This window comes from Plecotus auritus, assembly GCF_963455305.1.
Source record: "Plecotus auritus genome assembly, chromosome: 4".
In the NCBI taxonomy this organism is placed as follows: Eukaryota; Metazoa; Chordata; class Mammalia; order Chiroptera; family Vespertilionidae; genus Plecotus; species Plecotus auritus.
In genome coordinates, this window is record NC_137775.1 from 108,714,284 (window position 1) to 108,727,932 (window position 13,649).

The 13,649-nt window shown below is 48.7% G+C and overlaps 1 protein-coding gene across 1 annotated transcript in view; it reads right to left on the bottom strand.

Annotated features, from left to right (window-relative positions):
- Nucleotides 1-8,371, bottom strand: part of DPP6 (dipeptidyl peptidase like 6) — a 684,077-nt gene extending 675,706 nt beyond the window's left edge. Inside the window, exon 1 of the mRNA XM_080664796.1 lies at nt 7,924-8,371. Coding sequence (XP_080520922.1) covers nt 7,924-7,983 — 60 coding nt within the window. The 5' untranslated portion in view covers nt 7,984-8,371. The remainder of the gene's footprint in view (nt 1-7,923) is intronic.
- Nucleotides 8,372-13,649: the final 5,278 nt, after the last annotated feature.

The following is a 13,649-nucleotide window of genomic DNA, read 5'->3' on the forward strand; positions in this document are numbered from 1 at the left end:
GTTTTCATACTAAAGTGTGAAGGACTCCCACTGGCTGCAGACTTACAATAAGTATATTTTATCATAAAACTGCATTTGATGTCTATGGCCATGAATGCTGAATAATGACAATCACTTTGCCTACATCTCTTTCTAGGGTTGGAGTATCAGAAGGAAGAGCTCGATGGGCCCTGAGCTTACCTGATTTTGTCAATTTCCAGATAGAAAAAAGAAAAACAAAAAGACCCACAGCTCTGCATCCAAGTTGCTGGGACTCAACACAAATAGCACAGCTCAACTAGTCCTGAGATCCAATCTACGATGCTTTCCCATTATTTCCATGCCGCTGAAGCAAAGACTCCTCCACCAGGTGAATGCTGCACACCTGAACTTGTACACGACTTTACCAAAGGCCATGCAGCCTCACCTTTTCTCTAATCTATGCAACATCAAATAAGTAACATGAACTTTTTCCTTTTGTCAGACATCTAAAAGCCTAATATGCAAATTGTCCCCTTGGGAGTTCGACCGGGAGACTGAGAGTTCGATCACCTGTGATGGTGTGCGCTGACCACCAGGGGGCGGTGTGAAACAAAGGAAGGCCCCAGCCAATAGCTAGCAGGCGGCAGCTGGGGAAGGGAGGCCCCGGCTGGCAGCTTGATGGCCCTGATCAGCCCTGATCGTCAGCCAGGCCTAGGGGCCCTACCCGTTCACGAATTTCTGCACTGGGCCTCTAATTTTTTAATGATAGCAATGCCTAAATGTCTTAGGATCTTTTAATATAGCATTCAAAAGGTAAGGTACGGACCATGGGAGCAGGCCCACGGTACCTGTGTGGTATAAAAACAACACACACTTTCTAATGCCCTGAAAACACGGGGAGGAGGAGCAAGGACTCACTCCACTTTCCTCCACTCTGTGGAGTAAACACGGACTCTAGGCCCTTCATCAAAAACAATATCAGATTTGGGGTCCATAAAATTCCAGTCTATTTTCTTCATGAGGTACAAGATGTCAGGTCATTAAAATGCTGCATTTGAAGTGTAGCTTTTGACTTAAAAACGTAATTCAACAAGCAAAGCCAGAAAAATAATGACCACTCTTTTACCACTCTCTATTCCTGGAAATTTAATTTATGCATGCGCTTACACGTGTTTTATGTATTTTACTGAGAAAACGAGGACAGTTAAAATTTTTTAAATCAATAAAATATAGAACCAAAGTAACATAAATAGATGTTTGCTAATATCCTGGGATCATTAAAGTAATTCCTGCTTCATGCCCTACATTGAACTGTCTGAAATTCTCCAGGATGATTTAGGTTCGGCACAGTAAACGGAATTTACGTTTGTTATTTATAGTGGTTCCCTGTCCTGTTCTTTCAGAAATTACCCACCAAACAAGTAAGCTTCGTACAAAGAGCTGTGGTTGGCCAGACAAACCCTGAACTGGACCTGCTCTTGCTAATATTACACGGGAGCGACATGTCCTAGAGGTGGATTCACCAACCAGTGTAATGTCCACGTGACTAGCAGGTGTGGCCCTTGACCTGAACTCAGATGGAGAAGACAGACCATGGACAGCCTGCTATGAATGGATGTGCCAAGAATCAGGGTATGAGAGTCCAACTCTCTCACTAACTAATTGTATTTTGTTGAATCTCAGGTTATCAAATGCATGAATTGACCATCATCCCTGAGGCTTGAACCTGTTTTAAAATACTATGTCTTATAGGGGACATCAGGCACTCCCACATAAGATGACAGACGCCCACGGTCAGGATCAGGGAAGCTGGCAATTCAGAAGGAGCAAGGAGTTCAGGAACAGGCAGGGGCAGGGATGCGAGCACGTGGAAGGTCTGGAATTCCAGCCACGAAAACAACTGGAGAAGGAGGGCTGCAGCCATGACTGATGCTGGACATCGTCTGGGCCCAAAGCTGGCTCTACTGACTCAGCCCGGCAGAGGGACGGAGGTGGAGAAGCACAGCGTGCGAGGAAGGAGAAGGGGCAGGACCAGACCAGGTTATGGCAGAATCAGCCATCAGAGCCTTGCTCGAGTTTGTCACAGCAGCTGTGCATCAGTGGCCAGGCTGATCCACAGAAAGGGGTGGGTGGCTAAGCTGTGTCCTAAAATCAACGTGGGAAATCCTTTAACCCATGAAAACAAGGAGGGAGAGGCAGTTTAATTCTGAAGACATGTACACGGAGGAAAAGTTTGGAAAGTGGATGAAATGCCTCATGAGACAGAAGCTCTGATCTAAATAGAAAGGGGAAGGAAAGAGTTTATAGGAAGTACCTCAGAGAGGGGGAATAGTACACTGGTGTTTGCTTTTTACAAGAAAGTCAGAAAAAAGGGAAAAATGAGAGCCTTTGGATTTAACAAGTTATTCTTTATCAAAATGTGAATTTGGGTGAACAAACACATTAGGGAAATGAAAGGGGAGGGGAGAAAAACTGGCAGAAGAGTAAATGAGAAAGAGACTGAGCGTCAACAAGAAAGGGAGGCCCCCAGAGATCCATATGAAGTCTTGGTGGGGGGAGGGCAGGTTAAAGCAATATTGGGAGGAGTGACACTGAGTTGAAGATTCTTTCCTGGATGTATTGTCGAAGTACAGAGGAACATGAAGTTTTGAACTAAAGACTTAGGAAAAATAAAGTTAAGAATAGGTCTAGTGAGCTGTTGAGTTATCACAGGAACTTGATGTTGCTGATTCTAGGACACAGTAAGTGAGGTCCCCCAACCACTGATTCTAAAGTCTAGGAAAGGGTCGGTGGAGGTCCACTCCTAATAATGCTGAGTTAGCTCCTCCCAAACCACTGGCACATATAACTATATCTTCATGCAAAACACAAAACAGATGCTCTGAAGGCTCTGCAGGACCACCCAAAGGTGGCAGGTTTGGAGAGGACACAGTTGGAGACACCGCAGCAGCTGGGAAGTGAGAGGGGATTTCTAGGGTTAAATCCGCAGGAGAGCCTCCAGTTCCATCTGAATGCTGCCCAAAGCTCTGGCTGTCCCTGGGCCATGCACATCCTCAGCGATTCCAGGCAGCCTAGGAAGGATACAAGATCAAAACTTACAAAACTCTACTTAATTGCTCACTAAAAATTAAAACAAATAATCGAGGATAAAATTCAAAATGACTCAACACACAAAAAAATATGAAATTGTGACCCATTCTCAAGAAAGAAGCACAATCAACACAGACCAATCCTGAGATGACCCAGATACTAGAATTAGAACTTAGGATTTTAGTGGCTGTTATAATGAGGCCCATTAATTAAAATAAACAAGGTATACATAATGAATGAAAAGATAGCAAATCTAAGCATGGTAAATAGACACTGAAAAAATGCAAAGAGAAAACCCTAGAATTAAAACTACAACATCTGAAATAACCAATGAACATGCTATGAGTAGAATGGAGACACAAAGGAGGAATGAATATGAAAACAGAGCAAATGATCACATCTGAATAAGAGAAAGAAAAAAGTTTGAAAAAATGAACAGTCTCAGAGACCTGTAGGACAAAACAAAGTGTGCAATATGTTAATAACTGTCATCTTAAGAGATTAAGAAAAGAACAGAAAAAAAGGCATTTGAAGATATAATGGTTGAGAAATTCCCAAATATAGTGAATTTAAAGATCCAAGATAATCTATGAACCCCTAGCAGGATACATATGGGGGAAAACATGCCTGGCACATAACACTAAAATACCAAAGATCAAGAGATAATTTTGATGGGATACATATATACAATGAAATATTATGCAGCCATAAAAAAGATGAAATACTGCAATTTGCCACAACATGGTGGACCTTGAGAATATTATGCTAAGCGAAATAAGTCAGTCAGAAAAAGCTAAGAACCATATGATTTCACTCAGATGTGGAATATAAAAAGCTAAAACTCATAGACACAGACAACAGCATGGTGCATGGTGGTTACCGGGGGCGGGGGGGGGGGGAGGTTGTGGGGGTAGTAAAGGGGTCAAATGTAAGTGACAAAAGATGATTTGACTTTGGGTGGTGGGCACGCAATGCAATATACTGAGCATGTATCATAGAAATGTACACGAAAACTATATAATCTTATTAACCAATGTCACCCCAATAAATTTAATTTTAAAATATTTTAAAGAGAGGCTCTCTTGAAAGTAAACAGAGAAAAATGGCACATTCCAAGCGGGAACATGGCTGCTCACTTCTCAGTGGAAAACACTGAGACCAGATTCCAGTGGAAAACCATCTTTCAGGAGCTGAGAGAGGAACCAAGACCATATCAGCTCAGAATTCCTTAACCAGAAAGCAACAAAACCACCTTTAAGAATGAAGGCAAAATAAAAATGTGCGGGGTGGGGGGAGTCTAGCTAGCAGAACTTCACAAAATTATTCCTATTGAGTCAAAATGGTTGGAAGTGACAGGGTCTTTGTTGTTTTTTATATATATATGTTATTATTTAAATTTAATTATATATATATGTATATATATATGTATATATATATATATATAATTATTTAAAATATATATATATATCCTATCTAATAAGGAGGGAATATGCTAATTGACTGCCACGCCCTCAAAGATGGTGGCACCCACAGCCACAAGATGGTGGCACCCAGTCTCCTCAGTCCCGCTGGGGTGGCAGGTGCGCAGCACGGCCAGGCCACCCCCAGGCGAGTCCAGCTGCTCCGTGCGCCTGCCTCTGGAGTCCCCCAGTCCCCTCAGTCCCCCAGCTGCCCAAGGCTGGCCCGAGGTGCAGGCAAGCCACAGATGGCAGCTGCCCAGCTGCCCAGGGCTGCCCGAGGCTCAGGTAACCAGGGCCGGCTGAGGCTTGCACTGCCAGCAGTGGCAGCAGCAGAGGTGTGATGGGGGTGTTACCTTTCCCTGATTGCCGGGTCACCTCCTGCCCCTGAGGGCTCCCGGACTGTGAGAGGGGGCAGGCCGGGCTGAGGGACCCCCCTTCCAGTGCGTGAATTGTCATGCACCAGGCCTCTAGTGTGTGTGTGTGTGTGTGTGTGTGTGTATATGATATATATGTATATGTATTTTTAATCCTCACCCAAGGACACATCCATTAATTTGTAGGAAGAGGGGAAGAGAGAGAGAAACATTGATTGGCTGCTTCCAGTGTGCACCCCCACTGAGCCATGGAAATCCTTCAACTTAGGTATGTGCCCTGACCAGAATTCAAACCCACAACCTTTGGGTGCATGGGACAACTCTCCAACCAACTGAGCCACACCGGACAGGGCAGGGTCATTTTTTTATTAATGTCCTAAAGGCAAAATGACAGAGACCCCAGCCCAGTTGAGCCCCATATCCTTGCGATGCATGCCCTTGCTGTGAAATAAGCACTAGAAGAAGGTAGAAGTTAGTAGGAACTGAGAAGCTAAGTTCTTCCAAAGGAACCTAAAATACTTGGATCACTGTTGGTTGGAGACCTGGGGAGCTTCCCAGGTGAAATCTGAAACCAGCTTCCCTAAGTGAGGAGCAAGGAAGCTCAAAACCTGGTGTCAATAGCACCTCTAAAAAAGCCTAACCTCACCCACTGAGCAGCCAGCCTAAGAGGGAGAAGTAATAAATGTTTCCCAAGTAATGCTGCACAAGAGCCAGTCATGGCGACCTGTTCGATGGAAACTGCCGACAGCGACAGCACACACACTGCGCGCGGCAGGGTATCCCGGCTAGACTCTGGCTTCCCGAGAGTCCTCTCCTCCCACAGAGCCTCAAGGGCAGCTCTGATCAGCACATAAAGGGGAACACGCTTATTTCAAACTCCTGAGGACATCGCTAGTATTATGGAGTTTTATATTTTAGTAAACACTGTTGTATCCTCAGTCTCAATGACTGTGAACCCCCTTCTGTGTGAGTCCCTAGTTCACCCCAGAACATGCATGGACCCCAGATTTCCACCACTGATATCTCAGTGCAGCGACCTTCAAGCAAACTACACGCTTCAAATCCGCAAACTTCGAAGGCCAACTACAGCTTCAGTGAACTCTTCTTTGAGAAAGGGGGTTGGGATACTTTTTGCTTCGGGCAGATGGAGAGTAATCTCGCCCTTCGGGCAACGGATGCTATCCAAGATCTCAGAGCCTGAGGGTGGGCATGACTAGAGCTGTGTTCTAGAGACAGAAGGTGATGTCTGCATGTGTATGTGGTGCTCAGTCCTTGGGACTTGGGAGTTTGCAGTGTTTGCTAAGTGAGTGGCTGATGCTGTTTACTGAATTAAGGTGACTCCAGGGACCAGGCTAGCTGCATAGGGTCCTCCAACTCATAACTCACGCACCTTCTAAGTTCTAGCTTCTGTTTGAAAGCTTCCCAGAAAGCGTATTGGTGTCCATGCCCTGCAACACTATTCACATGAAAGGACTCAAGGAGTCTCCCTGGCCAGTGGTGCAGTGGCTCCAGCATAGCCTATGCACACCAGGGTCCTGGGCTCCATTCTGGTCCAGGGCACATACCTGGATTGTGGGTTTGCTCCCTGCCCACCCCACTGCAGCGCATGCTGGAGGCAACCCAACCACAATGTTTCTCTCGCTCTCTCTCTCCCCTCCCTCCCTTCCATTCTCTCTGAAAAGCAATAGAAAAAATATCCTCAAGTGAGGATTAACCAAGAAACAACAACAAAAGAGATCCCTGAATCTCTGAACCTCCTGAACTACACAGGTGTCTATTACACACTCACTGATGTGTGAAACTTTGTTATTTTTAGCTTAAAATCTTACATTATCAACTACAGCATATTAAAAAGACACTTCTTCTGGATATTTAATATTTAATAAAGCAAGTGTGAAGAGTATGACTACTCAGGTCATAGCTAACGAGAGGAGATCAGATATATGACCTGCTTATTAAGTTATTTCACCCGAGGCCTGATGGAGTGGAAAATTCTGGACATTACTCCATTGAAAGAAAGTTATTCAGTCCCAAATCTGTGTCTCATGCAGACCAAGAGTTCCTTTACTCACCAAATGAGTCCGATATCATTCCGCACTCCAACTGAAGGAAGCCCAGCCTCTAGCAGATAGATGTGAACGGGAGCAATCTATAACATGCTCATGCACATATGTGACTGTCTGCATGTAAATGGATTAGGCAAAACTAGGTGCCGCAAACACCAGCTAAAAACCACGGCACCAATTCGCGCTACACACCAAATATACCACCAAAGCAGATGTCTCCTTTCCGTTTCTGAGAATACTAGAAAGGGTTTGAAATATTTAACAAGCACATTGAAACGTCACCTGCTGCAGGGCTCCCCTGGGCAACCAGGTGAGGATTTCCCCGCAAACCAACCACAAGCTGAGGTGAGCCACAGAGGCGAGTGGCCAGGCCAGGGACCCTGCGGGGAGCCGGCGCACCCGCGGAAGCGGATGTACGGTCCCCAAGTCCTGGCGCTAAGCACCGTGGGCTGCCAGAGGCTCCTGCCCGGGTCCCTCAGACCTGCCCGCTCTCCTCCCTCTGACTATCACGTCCTGGAAACCACTCCAGGTTCGCAGCGGCCCATTGGAGTGAATGGGAGCGCGGCCTCAGCACCTGCAGGAGCGCGCGCGCAGACCCTGGGCGCGTCCGGTGGGCTCTCCCGCCAGCTCCGGCCCCAGCGGTTATGTCCAGCTTCCGCAGGCTCAGCTCCCTCCGCTGACCTCCTCCCTGAAAGCCTGGGACCCGGGGGACAGCTGCCCCTGTCTCCTGCGGAGCCCGCCAGCGCCCCCAGGGTTCCGGACCGGTCGTCCCAGCAGGTGCAGCGCAGAGCTGGGTCCGGATACCCGCACCTCTCCTCGCAGACCCCGCACCATCAGCCGTCGGGGTCACGGACACCGCGTGCGGAGGGACGGGCACCTCCGGTTCCAACTCAGCGAGGGCGACTCGCCTAATCGGCTGCCTCGCTGTGTCCTCCAGTTCCCGCACCAGCCCCTCCGTCGCGGGTCTCTTACCTTGTGGCCTTTGCCCGGGGGGCACCTGACGCTATTGGAGACTCCCGCGGTTTGATTCATGTCCAGAGAAGTTGGGGGCCCAGTTCTCCACCTTCAAAACTTGTGTGCGCGAGGTGGTGGCTAGGAGGGCGCCTCTCCAGAGGGTCGGGCGCCAGAGGCTGGCCTCGCGTCGGGGCCCCGCGGGGCTCGCTGCCCAGGCCCGTGCAACCCGCAGCCCGGCCGCAGGGAAGCCGCTGCTGGACCCACAGGGTGCCCGCAGGCCGTTCCGAGGGCGCTCTGCCCACGCTACCTCTCCGGGTCCAGTGCGCTCTGACCAGAGCCCCAGCAAGTCCCAGGGGGCCCCTAGCAAGGCCGGGAGGTAAGTGAGGGGAGACTGGGGATGACCCACGGGAACTCCAGAACCCGCGCCGACGCCCTGTGGGTGTCTCCGTGCACCGCACCGCTGTGTGCCCGGCTCTTTTGCGCTCGAGCTGAGCGGTCGTCGGTGCCTCCCAGGCCCCCGCCCGCCCGCGCGCGGCGGGTACCGCCAGTCGGAGGGGCTGGGGCTTGGCCGCTCCGCCCGCGGCTCCGCCTGCCCGGCCTTCCCGGGATGGTCGAGAGGTGGCGCCGAGGCGCTGTCAGGCCCCGCTGCTCCGGGAGGGGAGGGGAGGGGAGGGGTGGCAGGGTGGGGAGGAGCGGGGAAGGCACCGGGTCTTTGGCAGAGTCCCCGCAACCACAGCTGAGGACGCAGCCCGGCCTGGGGCAACGTGGCGCGAGAGGCGGGTCTGGGGGGCGGAGCAGGGCGCACCCACGGGAGTTTGCGGTACCACTGTTTGCAGCTCCCCAGGGCGTCCACCTTTTCCCTGATTCTCTCTCTCCTTTTCCTTTTTGCGCTGTCAAGTCATAGCCTAATTGGGCAGCGTTCAGAGCGAATGGAAGCCGGACCTTGGGGAGCTGAGACCAACTACCAGGAAAGACATGAAAACTGCATAGCACAGTGAGGCTCGCAGTCCCGCAGAGGACAGGACCGCGTTGGGAGACAGGACAGTGGGCCCGAATGTTTTTCCTAGATGTATCTTGGGGGAGCGAGTGAGGCTGAATATTCCGGATGAAGAATCAGGCCTCACGGTCGGGTTCTGGTCCCCAGCCCCACCCCTCACCTTCAACATCTGGAAAGTGAAGGAAGGAGTTGGGTTCCCCTGTGAGAACCAGCGGCCCCTTCCTCCCCAGGCCACACTGGGTGGTCACAGATTTCATGCCCAGGTGTTTGCGGATGGGTATTGTATTTCCTTTGTATTCCCAGCTCCAAATCATCTCCATTTTGTAAAATAAGCGGTTGCATTCAGTGGGTTTTGCCCACTGAGGAAGTTCAGAAACAACTCAGGACATCTGGGTCCTGTGCCTGCTGGCTGGTTGGGGCATGGTGTGATGGGGTGGCCCGAGTGGGGCATGGGGACAGGTGCTGGTTAGGGCTTGGCTTTGCTCTCCCTAGTGGACATCTTTGGGTAAATTATTTTTCACTTATTTTCCAGCTCAGAGGTGGGTTACAGTGCTACCTCCCAGGTGAGGAAACGAGGGTCCAAAACAGTGGTGTGTGTGGACGCTTAGCACAGGTGGGCGGTGGCACTGTGGTTCCCGGTGCCAGGAACTGGTGGGAGCACTTCACATTGACTCAGTCTCTTGTTTCTGGAGGTAAAATCCACACGTGTGGGCCACCCGCGCTCCTAGAGGGTCGCCATGGGGTTCCTGGCTCTCTCCCTGCCCCTCTGAGGCCTGGCAGTCACCAAGGTCACCTTGGCCTGTCCTTCCCGTTCGTGTCTGAGTGGCCCTGCTCTGGGCCAGCACATCTCAGCAGCGACTTGATTCACCGTCTCTGCAGATTCCAGGGAGCCGTGTGCCCAGGACCTCCCTTCCCGTCTGGGTTGAAGGAACATCTCTGATTTTTAGTTTGTGCAAGTTTCCTTGCTGTGAGGGTGGGAGTGGTGACTGTAAGCTCCTCCCATGTCGGAGCTAAAACCAGGTACCTGAGTATATGTTTTATTCTTGGCATGTCCCTTTCTCTTTTTATTTAATAGTTCTTTCCTCGATGCGTCGCCCTTCTCTCATATTATATCATCAGTAGCACGAAACAAAACCCAGGTGGTGCCTTTCACACTGCTCTGAAATCCCTGGAGTGAATAACCAAGTGCATTAGGCTTAGCACAGGTTAGAAAGCCCTTCTGTTCGGGGCCTCCCTGCAGATGCCATCTCGCTGAGCCTCGGTGTTCCGTGGTAAACAGGACACTTCCAACAGGGCCCTGGGAGCCCTCTCTGCAGCATCTGCTATAGCCACACCACTACTTTTTAATAATTAATAGCAAGGCTAGAACATTCGGTGCAGTGTGGCCCCTTTGCTAATAGATTGCACAGTTGAACAGTAAGAACTGGAGTTCCCATTTGGTGCTCATTAGCAGTCCATTTCCCAGTCCTGGACGAGCAGAGCCTCCCAGCCCATCACAGGCTGTCGGGTGAAGAAGCAGGTGAGATGGAAATAAGTACATGTCCTCATTCTCTCCCTTCGGCCCCCGCTGACCCCTCCCGACCCTCCTCCCACAGCCCTCTTTCCTCTGGACCCAGTGGGCTGAGTCCTTGCTCCCCTGCCGGGCAGCTGCTGTCCTCAAACCCCTAGGCGCCTCCTCATGGGCCCTCACGCTGGAGCAAACACTGTCCACCCAGGATGAGGGTCACAGCGGAGTTCTCAAAGGGGAAATCCCCATGACTAGCTACACTTCCTGCTTCCTTTCTCCAGGAACCAGGAATCGGTGCCCGGGACACATCCAATATGACATCGGTTCTACAGAGTTCAACACAGCTTCCGGTCATTGGCCTCATGTGGCAACTGTTTTGGGTGTGTTTCTTAAAAATATATTTTTATTGATTTCAGAGAGGAAGGGAGAGGGAGAGACAAAAACATCAATGATCAGAATCATTGATGGGCTACCTCCTGAACACCCCCTACTGGGGATCAAGCTGCAACCCAGGCATGTACCCTGACCAGGAATCTAACCATGACCTTCTAGTTTATAGGTCTGCGCTCAAACACAGAGCCACGCAGGCCATTTTGGCTTTTTTTATCACTTGAATTAGGAGTGTAAAAACCCAGTGCTAATCCTCAGTGTCCCAGGAGAGGATGGATATCTGAGAAGGGCAGGTGGGTCTCTGCTAACTTGCCCCAGTGAGGATGCTGTGATGTCCTGTTGCTATGAGTTGTCAAATCCTGTTTCTGAGAGTAAGACTTCAACTTGACTGAGCTCCACTGTCCCTCCATGCCTCCCTCCTCACACCACACGGTACTGTCCTTTTGCTGATTGAAATTCCTCTCTAGTCCTCTCTTTCTGAGAAGTGGGCGGTTTCAGAAACTCACAGGCAGCCGTTGCAGCAGCGGGAGGCAGAAGCAAGCCCAGGGGCGTGTTTAACCTGGGACCAAAACGCAGGCTGTGTCCCCCTGGCCAGATCTGAGGGGCTGGACTGTGGCTCATTGCTTTTCCCTCGGTGTACAGACAGGAAGTGCGGCCAGGAAAACGAAGGCTTCCTGGGTGAGCACCCACCGCTCCCAGGGCTGGTTTAGCCCTGGCATTCGTTAATATTTACTGCAGGCCTCCTGACTGTTCCGTGGGCACTCTGAGGGCTGGAGTCCCTGTCCACACCAAGCACACCCCTGTCACTCAGCATCGCGGGGAATTCTGGGACACGCCTACATTCACTGATGTCCCTAGAAGATCTGCAGCGACTCAGGCTCAGTGTGGAAGCTCCGCGCCCTGGGAGCAGAGACTCACCTTCCTGCTCTGGCGGGCTACCATGTGCGCCCTGAGGGTCACCCAGCCAAACTCGTTCTTTTCACTGCTTTTTTCCCTGTTTTTTTTTCTTTATTGATTAAGGTATTACAAATGTGTCCTTATCCCCCCATTGTCCCCCCATCCCCAAAGTCCTGCCCTCACCCTCACCCCCTGTTGTCTGCATACATCACTTATGCTTATATGCATGCATACAAGTCCTTTGGTTGATCTCTTCCCCTTACCCCCAACCTCCACTACCTTCCCTCTGAAGTTTGAGCATCTAATCGATGCTTCTCTGTCTCTAGATCTGTTTTTGTTCATTGATTTATGTTGTTCATTATAATCCACAAATGAGTGAGATCATGTGATATTTATCTTTCTCTGACTGACTTATTTCACTTAGTATAATGCTCTCCAGTTCCATCCATGATGTTGCAAATGGTAGGAGTTCCATCCTTTTTACAGCTGTGTAGTATTCCATTGTGTAGATGTACCACAGTTTTTTAATCCACTCATCTGCTGATGGGCACTTAGGCTGTTTCCAAATCTTAGCTATTGTAAATTGCGCTGCTATGAACATAGGGGTGCATATGTCCTTTCTGATTGGTATTTCTAGTTTCTTGGGATATATTCCTAGAAGTGGGATCACTGGGTCAAATGGAAGTTCCCATTTTTAGTTTTTTGAGGAAACTCCATACTGTTCTCCACAGTGGCTGCACCAGTCTGCATTCCCACCAGCAGTGCACAAGGGTTCCTTTTTCTCCCCATTCTCGCCAGCACTTGTCATTTGTTGATTTGTTGATGATAGCCATTCTGACAGGTGTGAGATGGTACCGCATTGTCGTTTTGATTTGCATCTCTCAGATAATTAGTGACTTTGGGCATGTTTTCATATGTCTCTTGGCTTTCCTTATGTCTTCTTTCGAAAAGTATCTATTTAGGTCTGTTGCCCATTTTTTGATTGGATTGTTTGTCTTCCTTTTGTTAAGTTGTATGAGTTCCCTGTAAATGTTGGAGATTAAACCCTTACATGAGATAACATTGGCAAATATGTTCTCCCATGCAGTGGGTTTTCTTGACAGTTTCTTTTGCTGTGCAGAAGCTTTTTATTTTGATGTAGTCCCATTTGTTTATTTTCTCTTTAGTTTCCCTACGGGCTGTGTCGGCAAAGATATTGCTTTGGCATATATCTGTGATTTTGCTGCCTGTGGATTCCTCTAGTATTTTTATGGTTTCCTGTCTTACATTTAAGTCCTTTATACATTTTGAGTTTATTTTTGTGTATGGTGTAAGTTGGTGGTCTAGTTTCATTTTTTTGCATGTGTCTGATCAAATTTCCCAGAACCATTTATTGAAGAGACTGTCCTGTCTCCATTATATGCTCTTGCCTCCTTTGTCAAATACTAATTGAGCACAGTGGCTTCAGTCGATTTCTGGGTTCTCTATTCTATTCCATTGATCTATATGTCTGTTCTTGTGCCAGTACCAGCCAGTTTTGAGAACAGTGGCTTTGTAATACAGCTTGATATCTGGTATTGAGATCCTTCCTACTTTGTTCTTCTTTCTCAGGATCGCTGCAGCTATTCGGGTTTTTGTTGTTGTTGTTGTTGTTGTTTAATTCCAGATGAATTTTTGGAGAGTTCTTTCTAGATATGTGAAATGTGCTGTTGGTATTTTAATGGGGGAGTGCATTGAATCTATAGATTGTTTTGGGTAGTATGGACATTTTGATGATGTTGACTCTACCAATCCATGAACATGGTATGTTCTTCCATCTGTTTATGTCTTCCTCTATCTCTTTGTTCAGTGTCCTGTAGTTTTCCGCATACAGGTCTTTTATCTCTTTAGTTAAGTTTATTCATAGGTATCTTAAGTTTTTTGGAGCAATGATAAATAGGATTGTTTTTTTAATCTCTCTTTCTGTAAGTTCAC